Source organism: Salmo salar, chromosome ssa19 (genome assembly GCF_905237065.1).
Source record: "Salmo salar chromosome ssa19, Ssal_v3.1, whole genome shotgun sequence".
NCBI lineage: Eukaryota > Metazoa > Chordata > Actinopteri > Salmoniformes > Salmonidae > Salmo > Salmo salar.
Window position 1 is genome coordinate 17187152 of NC_059460.1, and position 15332 is coordinate 17202483.

The following is a 15332-nucleotide window of genomic DNA, read 5'->3' on the forward strand; positions in this document are numbered from 1 at the left end:
CTTTCTCAAGTGGCCCATCAAGAGACACTAGCTTATGCGCGTGACCCCGACCGCCCCGCCTTTGGGATTTTTTCCTCTGTTTGCCGAAAAGGAGATTCCCTGTCGGAATTTTATCGCTTTTCTACGAGAAAAATGACGTAAAAATTGATTTTAAACAGCGGTTGACATGCTTCGACGTACGGCAATGGAATACTTTGAATTTTATTGTCAGGAATTGCGCCAAGCGCGACACTTCTTTACTATTTCGGATAGTGTCTGGAACGCACAAACAAAACGCCGCTATTCGGATATAACGATGGATTATTTTGGACCAAACCAACATTTGTTATTGAAGTAGACGTCCTGGGTGTGCATTCTGACGAAGACAACAAAAGGTAATGACATTTTTATAATAGTAAATATGATTATGGTGAGTGCTAAACTTGCCGGGTGTCTAAATAGCGAGCCCGTGATGCCTGGGCTATGTACTTAGAATATTGCAAAATGTGCTTTCACCAAAAAGCTATTTTAAAATCGGACATATCGAGTGCATAGAGGAGGTCTGTATCTATAATTCTTAAAATAATTGTTATGCTTTTGTGAACGTTTATCGTGAGTAATTTAGTAAAATGTTAGCGAATTCCCCGTAAGTTTGCGGGGGTATGCTAGTTCTGAACGTCACATGCTAATGTAAAAAGCTGGTTTTTGATATAAATATGAACTTGATTGAACAAAACATGCATGTATTGTATAACATAATGTCCTAGGGTTGTCATCTGATGAAGATCATCAAAGGTGAGTGCTGCATTTAGCTGTCTTCTGGGTTTTGGTGACATTATATGCTGGCTTGAAAAATGGGTGTCTGATTATTTCTGGCTTGGTACTCTGCTGACATAATCTAATGTTTTGCTTTCGTTGTAAAGCCTTTTTGAAATCGGACAGTGTGGTTAGATTAACGAGAGTCTTATCTTTAAATGGCTGTAAAATAGTCATATGTTTGAGAAATTGAAGTAATATGATTTTGAAGATTTTGAAAATCGCGCCACAGGATGGCAGTGGCTGTTACGTAGGTGGGACGAATTCGTCCCGCCGGTCCCATAGAGGTTAAATGCTAGTAAAACAAAATGCATGCTCTTCAACTGATCGCTGCCCGCACCCGCCCGCCCGACTAGCATCACTACTCTGGACGGTTCTGAATTAGAATATATGGACAACTATAAATACCTACTGTAGGTGTCTGGCTAGACTGTAAGCTCTCCTTCTAGACTCACATTAACCTCTATGGGCTAGGTGGGACGCTTGCGTCCCACCTACTCAACAGCCAGTTGAATCCTGTGGCGTGTTATTCAAATACCTTAGATATGATATTACTTCAATTTTTCAAAAATATGACTATTTTACACCATTTTAAAGATAAGACTCTCGTTAATCTAACCACACTGTCCGATTTCAAAAAGGCTTTACAACGAAAGCAAAACATTAGATTATGTCAGCAGAGTACCGAGCCAGAAATAATCAGACACCCATTTTTCAAGCTAGCATATAATGTCACATAAACCCAAACCACAGCTAAATGTAGCACTAACCTTTGATGATCTTCATCAGATGACAACCCTAGGACATTATGTTATACAATACATGCATGTTTTGTTCAATCAAGTTCATATTTATATAAAAAAAAACAGCTTTTTACATTAGCATGTGACGTTCAGAACTAGCATACCCCCCCGCAAACTTCCGGCGAATTCACTAACAATTTACTAAATTACTCACGATAAACGTTCACAAAAAGCATAACAATTATTTTAAGAATTATAGATACAGAACTCCTCTATGCACTCGATATGTCCGAGTTTAGCACTCACCAATATCAGATTTACTATTACAAAAGTTTGATTACCTTTTGTTGTCTTCGTCAGAATGCACTCCCGGGACTGCTACTTCAATAACAAATGTTGGTTTGGTCCAAAATAATCCATCGTTATATCCGAATAGCGGCGTTTTGTTCGTGCGTTCCAGAAACTATCCGAAATGGTAAATCAGGGTCGTGCGCATGGCGCAATTCGTGACAAAAAAAAAATCGAAATATTCCATTACTGTACTTCGAAGCATGTCAACCGCTGTTTAAAATCCATTTTTATGCAATTTTTCTCGTAAAAAAGCGATAATATTCTGACCAGGAATGTCCATTTAGCTAAACAGAGGAAAGAAAACAAAGCTTTCGGTCGACGCGGGCACGAGCCTGAGTCTCACAGTACTGTAACCAGCCACTACCCAAACGCGCTACTTTGTTTCAGCCAGAGCCTGCAAAGCCACTATTCAGCATTTTGCCGCCTTCTGAGAGCCTATGGCAGCCGTAGGAAGTGTCACGGGACAGCTAAGATCCTCACTCTTCAATAAACAGAGACAAGAAGAACGACACCTTGTCAGACAGGCCACTTCCTGCATGAAATCTTCTCAGGTTTTTGCCTGCCATATGAGTTCTGTTATACTCACAGACACCATTCAAACAGTTTTAGAAACTTTAGGGTGTTTTCTATCCAAAGCCAATAATTATATGCATATTCTAGTTACTGGGCAGGAGTAGTAACCAGATTAAATCGGGTACGTTTTTTATCCAGCCGTGTCAATACTGCCCCCTAGCCCTAACAGGTTAATGTTGCTGTAGGCCTCTTGGAAGCCTCCCTGACCAGTTTTCTTCTCGTCTTTTCATACATTTTGGAGGGACGTCCAGTTCTTGGTAATGTCTCTGTGGTGCCATATTTACTGCACTTGATGATGACTGTCTTCACTGTGTTCCATGGTATATGTAATGCTTTGGAAATTCTTTTGTACCCTTTGTACCCTTTTGTATCCCTCTGATGCTTTGGAAGCTCTCTGCGGACCATGGCTTTTACTCTGAAATGCAACTAAGAAAATGTCAGGAAAGTCCTACTAGAACAGCTGAACTTTATTTGTGATTAATCAGAGTCACTTTAAATGATGGCAGGTGTGTAATGACTTCTACTTAACATGAGTTTGAATGTGATTGGTTAATTCTGAACACAGCCACATCCCCAGTTATAAGAGGGTTGCACACTTATGCAACCAGGTTATTGTAAGGTTTTTATTTTTCGTTTTTCCCCCTCGAAGAGTTCAGTTTGTTTTTCAATTGAATTGTTCCCATTAACAGTAGAAAAGTTCTGACTTGATTTATCTTTGTCTCATTATTTTACATCACAAAAACCTGGCATTTTAACAGGGGTGTGTAGACTTTTTATATCCACTGTACATGATCCAGAGATTGGACAGGGTAGAGAGGAGAGGAGGTTGGCAGCTGGAAGTTTAATCCTAGCCGACCTAGTAAGACTGTGGCTGGCTGCTTTATGCTGGAGCTTTCCTGGAGGCTGAGGGAGAACAGTCTGCGGCTTTCCTGAGCCCTCACATGGCAGGGACCCCCACCCACATAGTGTGATAGTGATCTGGGATACCCACTAGATGGGAACTGCCATCATCTTTAGAATAACATCACTGTAGTACTTTGCTAGCAATTGCTGCTATGATGTTGTTAGGATTAGGTTTATTAAGCAGTTCTGCTCTAGATTGTATGCTTCTTATAATGTATAGCATTGGCTGCTGTACTGTGGCATCGGCTTAAAGAACTACCATGAGTAAGAATGAAAGTTGGAACCTGTAATAATGAATTCAAAACACATTTTTTTATTTTACTAGGCAAGTCAGTTAAGAACAAATTCTTATTTACAATGACGGCCTAGGAACAGTGGGTTAACTGCCTTGTTCAGGGGCAAAACGACAGATGTTTACTTTGTCAGCTCGAGGATCTGATCTTGCAACCTTTCGGTTACTAGTCCAACGATCTAACCACTAGGCTACCTGCCACCCCATAAGCCCCTTTAATTCCAGAAAAAACCCTGCCCCCCCTCAGCAACTGGATCCTGGACTTCTGATGGGCCACCTGAGGGTAGGCAATAACACATCTACCAGCTGACAATCAACATGGGGGCCCCTCAAGGGTGTGTGCTTAGTCTCCTCCTGTACTCTGTTCACCCACGACTGCGTGGCCGTGCACGACTCCAACACCATCATGAAGTTTGTTGGCAACACAACGGTGGTAGGACTGATCACGACAACAATGAGGCAGCCTATAGGAAGGCAGGTCAGAGACAACAACTTCTCCCTCAACGTCAGCAAGACAAAGGAGCTGATCGTGGACTACAAGAAATGGAGGGGAGAGCACGCCCCCATCCACATCAATGGGGCTGTAGTGGAGCGGGTCGAGAGATTCAAGTTCCTCGGTATCCACATCTAAAAGAATTAAAGGGATACTTCAGGATTTTGGCAATGAAGACCTTAATCTACTTCCCTAGAGTCATAAGATTTCGTGGATACCATTTTGAACGTCTATCTGCATTAGGGTTGCAAAGGGTCGGAAACTTTCCGGGAAATTTTCCATGGAATTGTAACCATCTGCATAGACAGTGCATTCTTCCATCACATGTACAGCTGATTCTCAAGATGTTGCCCACTAATGAGATGCTATTGAGCCCACACTACTACACTGTCTGAGCCAAGGACTACATGCTTTCTGGTAAGTTTTGATTACAATACTGGGTGGGGTGAATATATTTTATATGACACATGATTTTAACTAGTAACTAGTATCCTACAGCAAAGTGTGTTTAAATCATTTCTAACTTATTAACAATTTCTGCTAGTTAGTTTTTGCTACCATGTGGGTTTTAGCTTGCTTGAGCCTGCTAACTGAGGAGTTTTAATTCACGTGTTTCCATACGTTTCATTTTAAAACATGCATCTTACAAAGGAGTTGTTTAATCTAACTGCTTAACTATTTATCTGGATATGGAATTGTATTTGTTGATTTTTTACTCATTTTTTTCTAATCTTTACTCTAATCACATGTGAGGAATGCAACAAGTGCATATAGTTCCCTCAGCGCTCACAACAAGCAACCTCTGACAAAAGTCCCTCTACTTCTATTTAAGGTGAAAATTATGAATCAGACACCTTATTGATAGCAACAGCTCATGGTCCTGCTGGAATCAGAAGTTTTTTTGACTCAATGGAGGAACGTAGTCAGAGAAATGCTGATGAATGTCTTGCTTGAGCTGTGTATGCAACTGGTTCACCTCTGATGCTCACAGGCAATGTGTATTGGAAGAGATTTCTGAATGTTCTTCGCCCAGCATACACCCCTCCAACCAGACATGCTTTATCTACTAATTTGCTGGATACAGAGTTCAAGTGAAGGTCAAGCAAATCATTGAGAAAAGACTGTATTGCAATCATCTCTGATGGGTGGTCGAATGTTCGTGGGCAAGGAATAATTAACTACATCATCTCCACCCCTCAACCAGTATTCTACAAGAGCACAGACACAAGGGACAACAGACATACCGGTCTCTACATTGCAGATGAGCTGAAGGCAGGCATCAATGACCTTGGACCACAGAAGGTATTTGCACTGGTGACAGACAATGCTGCGAACATGAAGGCTGCTTGGTCTAAAGTGGAGGAGTCCTACCCTCACATCACACCCATTGGCTGTGCTGCTCATGCATTGAATCTGCTCCTCAAGGACATGATGGCACTGAAAACAACGGATACACACTACAAGAGAGCCAAGGAAATGTTTAGGTATGTGAAGGGTCATCAAGTTATAGCAGTAATCTACCTTACCAAGCAAAGTGAGAAGAATAAGAGCACCACATTGAAGCTGCCCAGCAACACCCGTTGGGGTGGTGTTGTCATCATGTTGGACAGTCTCCTGGAGGGGAAGGAGTCAAGAAATGGCCATATCACAGTCAATATGGACAGCCCCATCAAGAGGATCCTCCTAGATGATCTATTTTGGTAGAGAGGGGTAAGCAGCCTGAAACTCCTGAAACCTATAGCAGTAGCCATTGCATGGATTGAGGGAGACAATGCCATCCTGTCTGATGTTCAGACTCTGCTTGTAGATGTAAGAGAAGAAATCCGTACTGCCCTGCCCACTTCACTGTTGCTCCAAGCAGAGGAAACTGCAGTTTTGAAATACATCAAAAAGCGTGAAGACTTCTGCCTGAAGCCCATACACACCGCAGCGTACATGTTGGACCCCAAGTATGCTGGCAAGCGCATCCTGTCTGGTGCAGAGATCAACAAGGCCTATGGTGTCATCACTACCGTGTCTGGGATAGAGATGCAATATGGCAGTCGTGCCAACATATCTCATCAGCCAACTGGTGGAAGGGACTTTGTGGATCTGAGGCTCTTTCCCCTGTTGCCTCCATCATCCTCCAAATCCCACCAACACCAGCCGCCTCAGAGCGCAACTGGTCCTTGTTTGGGAACACACACACAAAAGCACGCAACAGGCTGACCAATACAAGGGTTGAAAAATGTGTGGCTATCTGGGCAAATCTGAGGCTTTTTGAGCCTGACAACGAGCCATCCTCAACAAGGTTGGAAAGTGACAGTGAAGATGAGGCCTCAGAGTCTGATGTTCAAGAGGTGGACATTGAGGAGTTCCAGACATGGAAGCCTAAGAGGAAGACAACCAAAGCTGTCATTTCTAGACTATCACTTTACAGATGTATGTTGAAAACGTTTTTGGGAGATGCGATGGATCATTTGGAATCATTCAATATTCCCTTTCTTTTGTCGTTCAGTGAAATCATCCATGTGAAGAGTCAACTCATTTAATTAAAGTTCAATTCATTACTAAATAGTTTTACATTTCTATTGAAAGGATTTAATCATTTGCAATTATGTCTACTTATGATAAGGTAAAAGGTTTGTCTCCATATGACATGATAAATATATCCAATGCAAAAAACATCTACATTTAAATTGCAAACTACCTGCCCTCCAGGACACCTACACCACCCGATGTCACAGGAAGACCAAAAAGATCATCAAGGACATCAACCACCCGAGCAACTGCCTGTTCACACCGCTATCATCCAGAAGGCGAGGTCAGTCCAGGCGCATCAAAGCGGGGACCAAGAGACTGAAAAACAGCTTCTATCTCAAGGCCATCAGACTGTTAAACAGCCATCACTAACATTGAGTGGCTGCTGCCAACATACTGACTCATCTCTAGCCACTTTAATAATGAACAAATTGATGTAATAAATGCATCACTAGCCACTTTAAACAATGCAACTTTATATAATGTTTACATACCCTACATTACTCATCTCATATGTATATACTGTACTCTATACCATCTACTGCATCTTGCCTATGCCGTTCGACCATCGCTCATTCATATATTTTTATGTACATATTATTATTAATTCTTTTACACTTGTGTGTATAAGGTAGTTGTGAAATTGTTAGGTTAGATTATGTTAGATATTACTGCATGGTCGGAACTAGAAGCACAAGCATTTCGCTACACTTGCATTAACATCTGCTAACCATGTGTATGTAACAAATAACATTTGATATATTTCCGTTAATTCCCATATATTCCCACGGAAAGTTTCCACCTCTGAATATTCCCCAAAATGTGCATTGACCTTTATTTGCACTCACTTCACCCCTACCCATATTTACATAACGTAGCTACCTCAATTACCTCGTACACCTGCACATTGACTCTGTATTGGTAATCCCTGTATATAGCCATGTTATGTTTACTCATTATTGCTATTCATTATTCACTGTGTATTTATTCTTTGTGTCACTACTTAAATTTTGTATTTGCTTTTGTATCTTTAAAGGGATACTTCGAGATTTTGGCAATGCCCTTTTATCTACTTCCCCAGAGTCAGATGAACTCACGGATACCATTTTTATGTCTCTGTGTCCAGTATGAAGGCAGTTAGAGGTAGTTTCGCGAGCCATTGCTAATTAGCATTAGCGCAATGACTGGATGCCTATAGGTACCTGCTAGATAAAGGGCCTCATTGCCAAAATCCAGAAGTATCCCTTTAACTCTGCATTGTTGGAAAAAGACCCGTAAGTAAGCATTTCACTGTTAGTCTACACCTGTTGTTTACGAAGCATGTGACTAATTATTTATTTGACATCACTGAATTCATGTGCCCGAAGCCAGGAACTCCGGATACTGAGTTAAAGCACTGGGTAGGTAACAGGGTGAGGAGTTGAGGCTGTAGTGTGTTGTTTTACCCAACATCTGTGTTATGTGAATACCGGTTGGTTTCTCTGATTGTTAATCACAGATTACGTCCCAAAATGCTACCCTATTCCCTATGTAGTGCACTACTTTTGACCAGAGTGCTGTGGGCCCTGGTCAAAAGTTGGGCACTAAATAGGGAATAGGATGCCATGTGGGCCGCAGAAAGAGGTCTCATTAACAATGCTGGTGTTAATGACTGGTGACTCATCACATTAGTAATTTCCTATGCAGCTTCCCAGGGGTTTACTGACTGGACAAACTGTCTGAGACACCACCCAACTCATCACATCACAGTGGTCTCTCTCTCTCTCTCTCACACACACACAGGTCTCACACATGTGCTACTAACACATTGATGATACTATTACTTATAGGTCATTATTCATCATCACTTGTCTGTATTCTCAAATTGTCCTAATAGCCTAGAATCCAAACTGACTATCGCTCCTTTTCACCATTGCTTCACAATGAAACAGAGCAACATTCAGTTTGGATTCCAGGCTACCTGTATACCTGTTCACTGCAATCATCCTACATTCTCCTGGTAAACTGAATCAGCTAGAGCTCGACCGATATATCGGTTCACCGATGTTAACAGACGATATTAGCCTTTTACCTCTATATCGATACCTGCCGGTAAATCCAAAATAACTGATATTGAATAAACAGGATGAGAAAAGGGAATCTCAGGCTGATCTGAACACTTCTGGCCATTCTCATGATGTGTCATTATTGTCACAATGCATTAAATCAACATTTGAAGCATAGTTATTGGACAGTTGCTCTTTTGGATGGCAATTGATGAGATTTCAGTATGGAAAAATGACATGTTTTCATTTCCCTGTAGTAAAACAGTATATCGGGCCCATATATCGGTATAGGTAATTTTTTCCCCAAAAAATTGAACTCAAAAACCATATCGGTCGGGCTCTAAAATCTACATCTCATCATTATAGGCTTACACGGAACCCAAACCGGCTGCGCACGTGCGCCATCGTGCAAAAATGTATTTTGTCCCCCCACACCAAACGCGATCACAACATGCAGGTTAAAATATCAAAACAAACTCTTGGGGACAGGTCAAAAAGCATTAAACATTTCTGGCAATTTAGCTAGCTAGCTTGCTGTTGCTAGCTAATTTGTCCTGGGATATAAATATTGAGTTATTTTACCTGAAATGCACAAGGTCCTCTACTCTGACAATTAATCCACACATAAAACGATCAACCAAATTGTTTCTAGTCATCTCTCCTCCTTCTAGGCTTTTTCTTCTCTTGACTTTAATATTGCGATTGGCAACTTTCATAAATTAGGTGCATTAACGCCACTGACCTCGTTCGTCTTTCAGTCACCCACGTGGGTATAACCAATGAGGAGATGGCATGTGGGTACCTGCTTCTATAAACCAATGAGGAGATGGGAGAGGCAGGACTTGCAGCGCGATCTGCGTCAGAAATAGAACTGATTTCTATTTTAGCCCTTGGCAACGCAGATGCTCGTTGGCGCGCGAGCAGTGTCGTCAGCCTCACCCCCAGACATTTTCATCAACACAATACTATGACAGGGCTATAAATGTCCTAACTACAGGTTATACATTGATCTTTCCACAGAATACCTGTGCCAGCTAAGATCTCCACTCACAGTTCTCCTCTCGCCCCTAAACAGCGTCTGCTCTCACATGATCCTTTTATTCTGTCCGTCTCATTTTAGAGGCATAAATTGCATTAGTGGAGGGAGGCTGCCTGTCTGGAAGGGAGCTCTGCTTGCTTAAAAACATTTAACAGCTGTAGAGCACACTCGCTGCATTAAACTCACACCAGATTAGGGCTGTAGCCTGGACAGCTCCACAAACACACACAGGCTGGTGTGGGATAAACACAAACACAACAGTGATGCGCGGGTTGACTCACAACCGTCAGCCCCCGCGGTTAAATCCACGGGGCGGGCGGGTTTAAAGTCATGACATACTGTGTGGATGAAGGGCGGGGGGCGGGTTGAATAAAGACAAATCAATAGCCTTCCTTAAAGTTGCACTATGGAGAAATCGCTCAGCCATTTCCTGGTTGCTAAAACGTAATAGTTTGCTTAATTTCAGTTTATGTGACAGAATAAGCTACTATAGTGTAGAGAATCATTGTACCATCTAAACCACTGTGAAATACACTTTCCATAAGCAAAAATATGGTTCTTTCAGCTGTTTGAAGCTGGTGTACAAAACCGAAAGTAAAAAAACTAAAACTAAACAACGGGAAGCATAGAAATAGCACACATAGAACAGATCTACCGCTTTAGTCTTGCTTTCAAGTAGAATGATAGATGTATAACTCACATTTCGATGTGAATTTGGTCAGGTCGCCCAAAAAGTGACATATTGCCACTTGAAAAAAAATCCATAAATGTATAATTATTGTGCAATTTATATCTATAGGCTACATTGAGGTTTTTATTTCATTATTTTAGGCTATTTGGCATTAGTGCATAAGCCTAAGCTTTGGGGCCTAACTATACACACACTAAATAGCCTACACACCAACCACCAAATGCTTTTGGGAACGGGCAGAAAAAGTGAACGCCAATCCACCGAGGCAAAATAGACAATGTCAGAGTTTAATTCATGAAGAGAAAAGCTGCAAAAAGGAGAGTTGAAAATAAAGAGAAGAGATGGCCATAAAAGTAATGTTTTGAAAAGATTTGATGAAGTGGTAAAAGAGAATGATAGCAGTTTCGGCTATGTTACGTGTGATGATTGTGAGGCAACTGTCACAAGAAGGGGACTTCAAATCAGGGGTGCAACTTTCCCTGGGGACCAAAAAAAAGCATTTTTGTCTCCCCGTTTTATCCTTGGAATGTGATACAAAAGGAGGTAATGGTATGCTTTAGGTCCAAGTGGATGCCTCTGAGCGTCGGGTAGGCTGTTTGGAGTGTTTATCCGACTGGATAAAATTTTAAAATAAATTTAAAAAAATATATATAGAGAGTACCAGTCAAAAGTTTGGACACACCTACTCATTCAAGGGTTTTTCTTTATTTTACCTATTTTCCACATTGTAGAATAATAGTGAAGACTTCAAAACTATGAAATAACACATATGGAATGAATGTAATAACCAAAAAAATGTGTTAAACAAATCAAAATATATTTTATATTTGAGATTCTTCATAGTAGCCACCCTTTGCCTTGATGACAGCTTTGCACACTCTTGGCATTCTCTCAACCAGCTTCATGAGGTAATCACCTGGAATGCATTTCAATTAACAGGTGTGCCTTCTTAAAAGTTCATTTGTGGAATTTCTTTCCTTCTTAATGCGTTCGAGCCAATCACTTGTGTTGTGACAAGGTAAGGATGGTATACAGAAGATAGCCCTATTTGGTAAAAGACCAAGTCCATATTATAGCAAGAACAGCTCAAATAAAGAAAGAGAAACGACAGCCCATTATTACTTTAAGACATGAAGGTCAGTCAATCCAGAACATTTCAAGAACTTTGAAAGTTTCTTCAAGTGCAGTAACAAAAACCATCAAGCGCTATGATTAAACTGGCTCTCATGAGGACCGCCACAGGAAAGGAAGACCCAGAGTTACCTCTGCTTTAGATGAGAAGTTAATTTGATTTAACTGCACCTCAGATTGCAGCCCAAATAAATGCTTCACAGAGTTCAAGTAACAGACACATCTCAGCATCAACTGTTCATGGTCAAATTGCTGCAAAGAAACCACTACTAAAGGACACCAATGAGAAGAAGAGACTTGCTTGTGCCAAGAAACATGATCAGTGGAAATCTGACCTTTGGTCTGATGAGTCCAAATTTGAGATTTATGGTTCCAACCACCGTGTCTTTGTGAGACGCAGAATAGGTGAACGGATGATCTCTGCATGTGTGGGTCCCACCGTGAAGCATGGAGGAGGAGGAGGTGTGATGGTGTGGTGGTGCTTTGCTGGTGAAAGTGTGTGATTTATTTAGAATTCTTGGCACACTTAACCAGCATGGCTACCACAGCATTCTGCAGCAATACGCCATCAGATCTGGTTTGCTCTTAGTGGGACTATAATTTGTTTTTCAACAGAACAATGACTCAAAACACACCTTCAGGCTGTGTAAGGGCTATTTGACCAAGGAGCGTGATGGAGTGCTGCATCAGATGACCTGGCCTCCACAATCACCCGACCTCAACCTAATTGAGATGGTTTGGGATAAATTGGACCGCAGAGTGAAGGAAAAGCAGCCAACAAATGCTCAGCATATGTGGGAACTCCTTCAAGACGGTTGGAAAAGCATTCCTCATGAAGCTGGTTGAGAGAAAGCCAAGAGTGTGCAAAACTGTCATCAAGGTAAAGGGTGGCTACTTTGAAGAATCTCAAATAAAAAATATATTTTGATTTGTTTAACACTTTTTTGGTTACTACATGATTCCATATGTGTTATTGCATAGTTGTGATGTCTTCACTATTATTCTACAATGTGGAAAATAGGTAAAATAAAGAAAAACCCTTGAATGAGTAGGTGTGTCCAAAATGTTGACTGCTAATGTATGTATGTATGTATGTATGTATGTATGTATGTATGTATGCATGTATGTATAATGCCCCCCCCCTCTTCTTAAATTAAACTGAAATCTGGACACTGACTGTAGGTCTATGACATCTCACATAACCTTAATATTAACTTCTGCAAAATGTAGCATTTATTGCAGTAAAATGATACACTAAATGTAAGCAACATTTTTACTCAGGAACAGGAATGAAGAAATATGATGCATTTCTTTCACCATCTTGAGAGAATGCAAATGCACAGTTAGATAAAGGAAATGGAAGGGAAACCTAGTCAGTTGCACAACTGAATGCATTTAACCTAAATGTGTCTTCCACATTTAACCCAACCCCTCCTTTCATCCACATCCACGGCGCCTGGGGAGCTGTTGTTGTTGGGGGTTAACTGCCTTGCTCAAGAACAGAGCGGCAGATTTTTACACCTTGCCGGCTCAGGGATTCAAACCAGCGACGTTTTGGTTACTGTCCTAATGCTCTTAACCGCTAGGCTACCTGCCACAGATACCATCTGTAGAGGTGCTATCATTATCAGCTTCATAAAAGCTAATTGTAGGCTATTTCAACTACATACAATAAGAAATCCAAGCGAAACTGAAATCTTACCAGAAACATGTTGGGTCCCTTTCAAAGCGTTCTACTTCCTTACAACCGGTCAAACTGATGTCACTTGGAAATTTTGCACTGAAAATCTGGCTTTATTTATTTTTTGTATTGCATTTTATCCCAGGTCCCTAAATGTCTTTGCTCTGCGAAAGAAGCAGAGATGACAGAGAGCTTAGCCAATGTCAACTAGATTGAAGCATTAATTCTATTGATTTATGATATTATTATGGTGAGGGTTTATTTAGTCTTCTAGGGCAACATATAATGACAGAAGAGAAGCTGCATGTACTTAATTCTAGACAAGTTGACTAACAAATAGCCTACCAAAATGTTGGAAATTATCAGCAGAAACATCTAAATCAGGCAACAAAAAATCTTGCTCCCCCTGTCAAAAGAAAATCGTTCTGCAATATCTGACTGTAGCCCACAGCGCATTTTCTATATTAGCAGGTTAGGGTCAGGTGCAGGCCTCAGATTTTCACATACAGTCGGGCGGTTGCGGATTGGTTATTAGCAATTGCAAGCTGGTGCGGGTGAACAAACAGCTGACCCGCACACCACTAACACACACACACACACACACACACACACCAAAAGTACTTTGGTCCTCCCATAACACACCCATTGCATGGAAGGGCCCTATGGAGGGGCCCAGAGTAGAGGACTAGACTCTCCCCAGTTCCGACCAACACACACACAAACCCAGGAAGGCAGTCCAGCCCAGCCCCGGTCCCACAGGCACTGACAGACGTCACAGGATGCATTCTCAATGGCACCCTATTTCCTATATAGTGCACTATTGAGCCTTGGGAATAGGGTGCGGGGTATTCTCATAATGGATAACTGAATGAGCAAGTTAGGGGATTTTTTTCTGGGTATAAGGGAAATGACTGCATTGCAAAAACAGTTTTTGTTTTAGTTGTTTTTTCTGTTTCATGTGCATTGCCCTATCTAAATGGAGTTTTCCATAATCAAGACATTAAGCATCAATTTCCTTTAGCCTAACATGTTATAGGCCTAACCAAATATAGGCTATTAAAATCACATTCAATAACACTTAAACCTCGCATGAGTGTGGGAAGAACACATGATTTATGTCCTACCGTCCATATTCTCTCTGTCGCTGATGTGTTGTAGGTTGCAGCCCGTATCCTCTCTACTCAGCTCCGCTTCGGGGCGGTAGGGTTCTAGCCTCGAATGGGCATTTCTCCGGATCTTGGGGCTCGACGATACGCAGCAGGAGGTGGTGTTCCCCATCGTTAGGTCCCTGTAGTAGGCTAGAAAGGCTAAAGTATATTTTCCGTCAGCGTCTTCCTAGGTCTCGAAACGGATGGATGAGAGAGATGGGGCGTAAACGCGGATTCTTTGTCAGCGCGCGGGTAGATAGAACTGCAGAAATATTCGTTCGATTACACACCCTTGTCCGGTCCTGACTTGCGGCAGCTGTAACATAGAGCCATTTAAAACTAGAAGGAACAAATACATCAGAATGCTAGGCTACTCCCCCTGAGCCAAATCCCCCCGCGGACCCAGAAATCTGCTCTGCCCACGCAATCTCCAGGTTTACCGTCGGCTGTTGCCTTACAATTTGAACCAAATCTGCAATGTCGTTTTAATAATTTTAGAACTATTCGAATAACACTCTGATCTCGTTCAAGATACAGCGCTACATTGTAACAGACGCATCCGTTTGTCAGTGCAGCAAGCAACACTTACAGCAAGCAACACTGTAGCCGTTTGATGGAAAAGGTTCCGGTTCAAGTGGGTGGTTACAAACTAGCTCGCTGAAATACGTGAGAAAGGACCATACCATACTGTAGCCTAGGTTTACTTTTCCCTCTCTTCAAGTAGTGCGCACATTCTCTAGGTCTAGGAAATGGTGTGTAGCCCTATCTAGGCTACACAGTAATAACTGTTCTTTTTATTATCATGTTTAAATGCGTAGATTAGATTTATTGTATCAAAGAATGTACACAAATTGTGACCCAATTGTAAAATCAATCAATACATGTGCATAGGTCATAAAACATGTACAAACAAAAACATTGTCTCTG

At 41.5% G+C, this 15332-nt stretch overlaps 1 protein-coding gene across 4 annotated transcripts in view; it reads right to left on the reverse strand.

The window, feature by feature from the left end:
• Positions 1-15037, reverse strand: part of ccny (cyclin Y) — a 72953-nt gene extending 57916 nt beyond the window's left edge. For 2 of the 4 annotated variants that reach the window (XM_014157365.2, XM_014157363.2), the window contains exon 1: positions 14382-15036. In XM_014157365.2, the coding sequence (XP_014012840.1) occupies positions 14382-14535 (154 nt within the window). In that variant the 5' untranslated portion in view covers positions 14536-15036. 4 annotated transcript variants of the gene reach the window in all.
• Between the last annotated feature and the right edge of the window lie 295 nt (positions 15038-15332).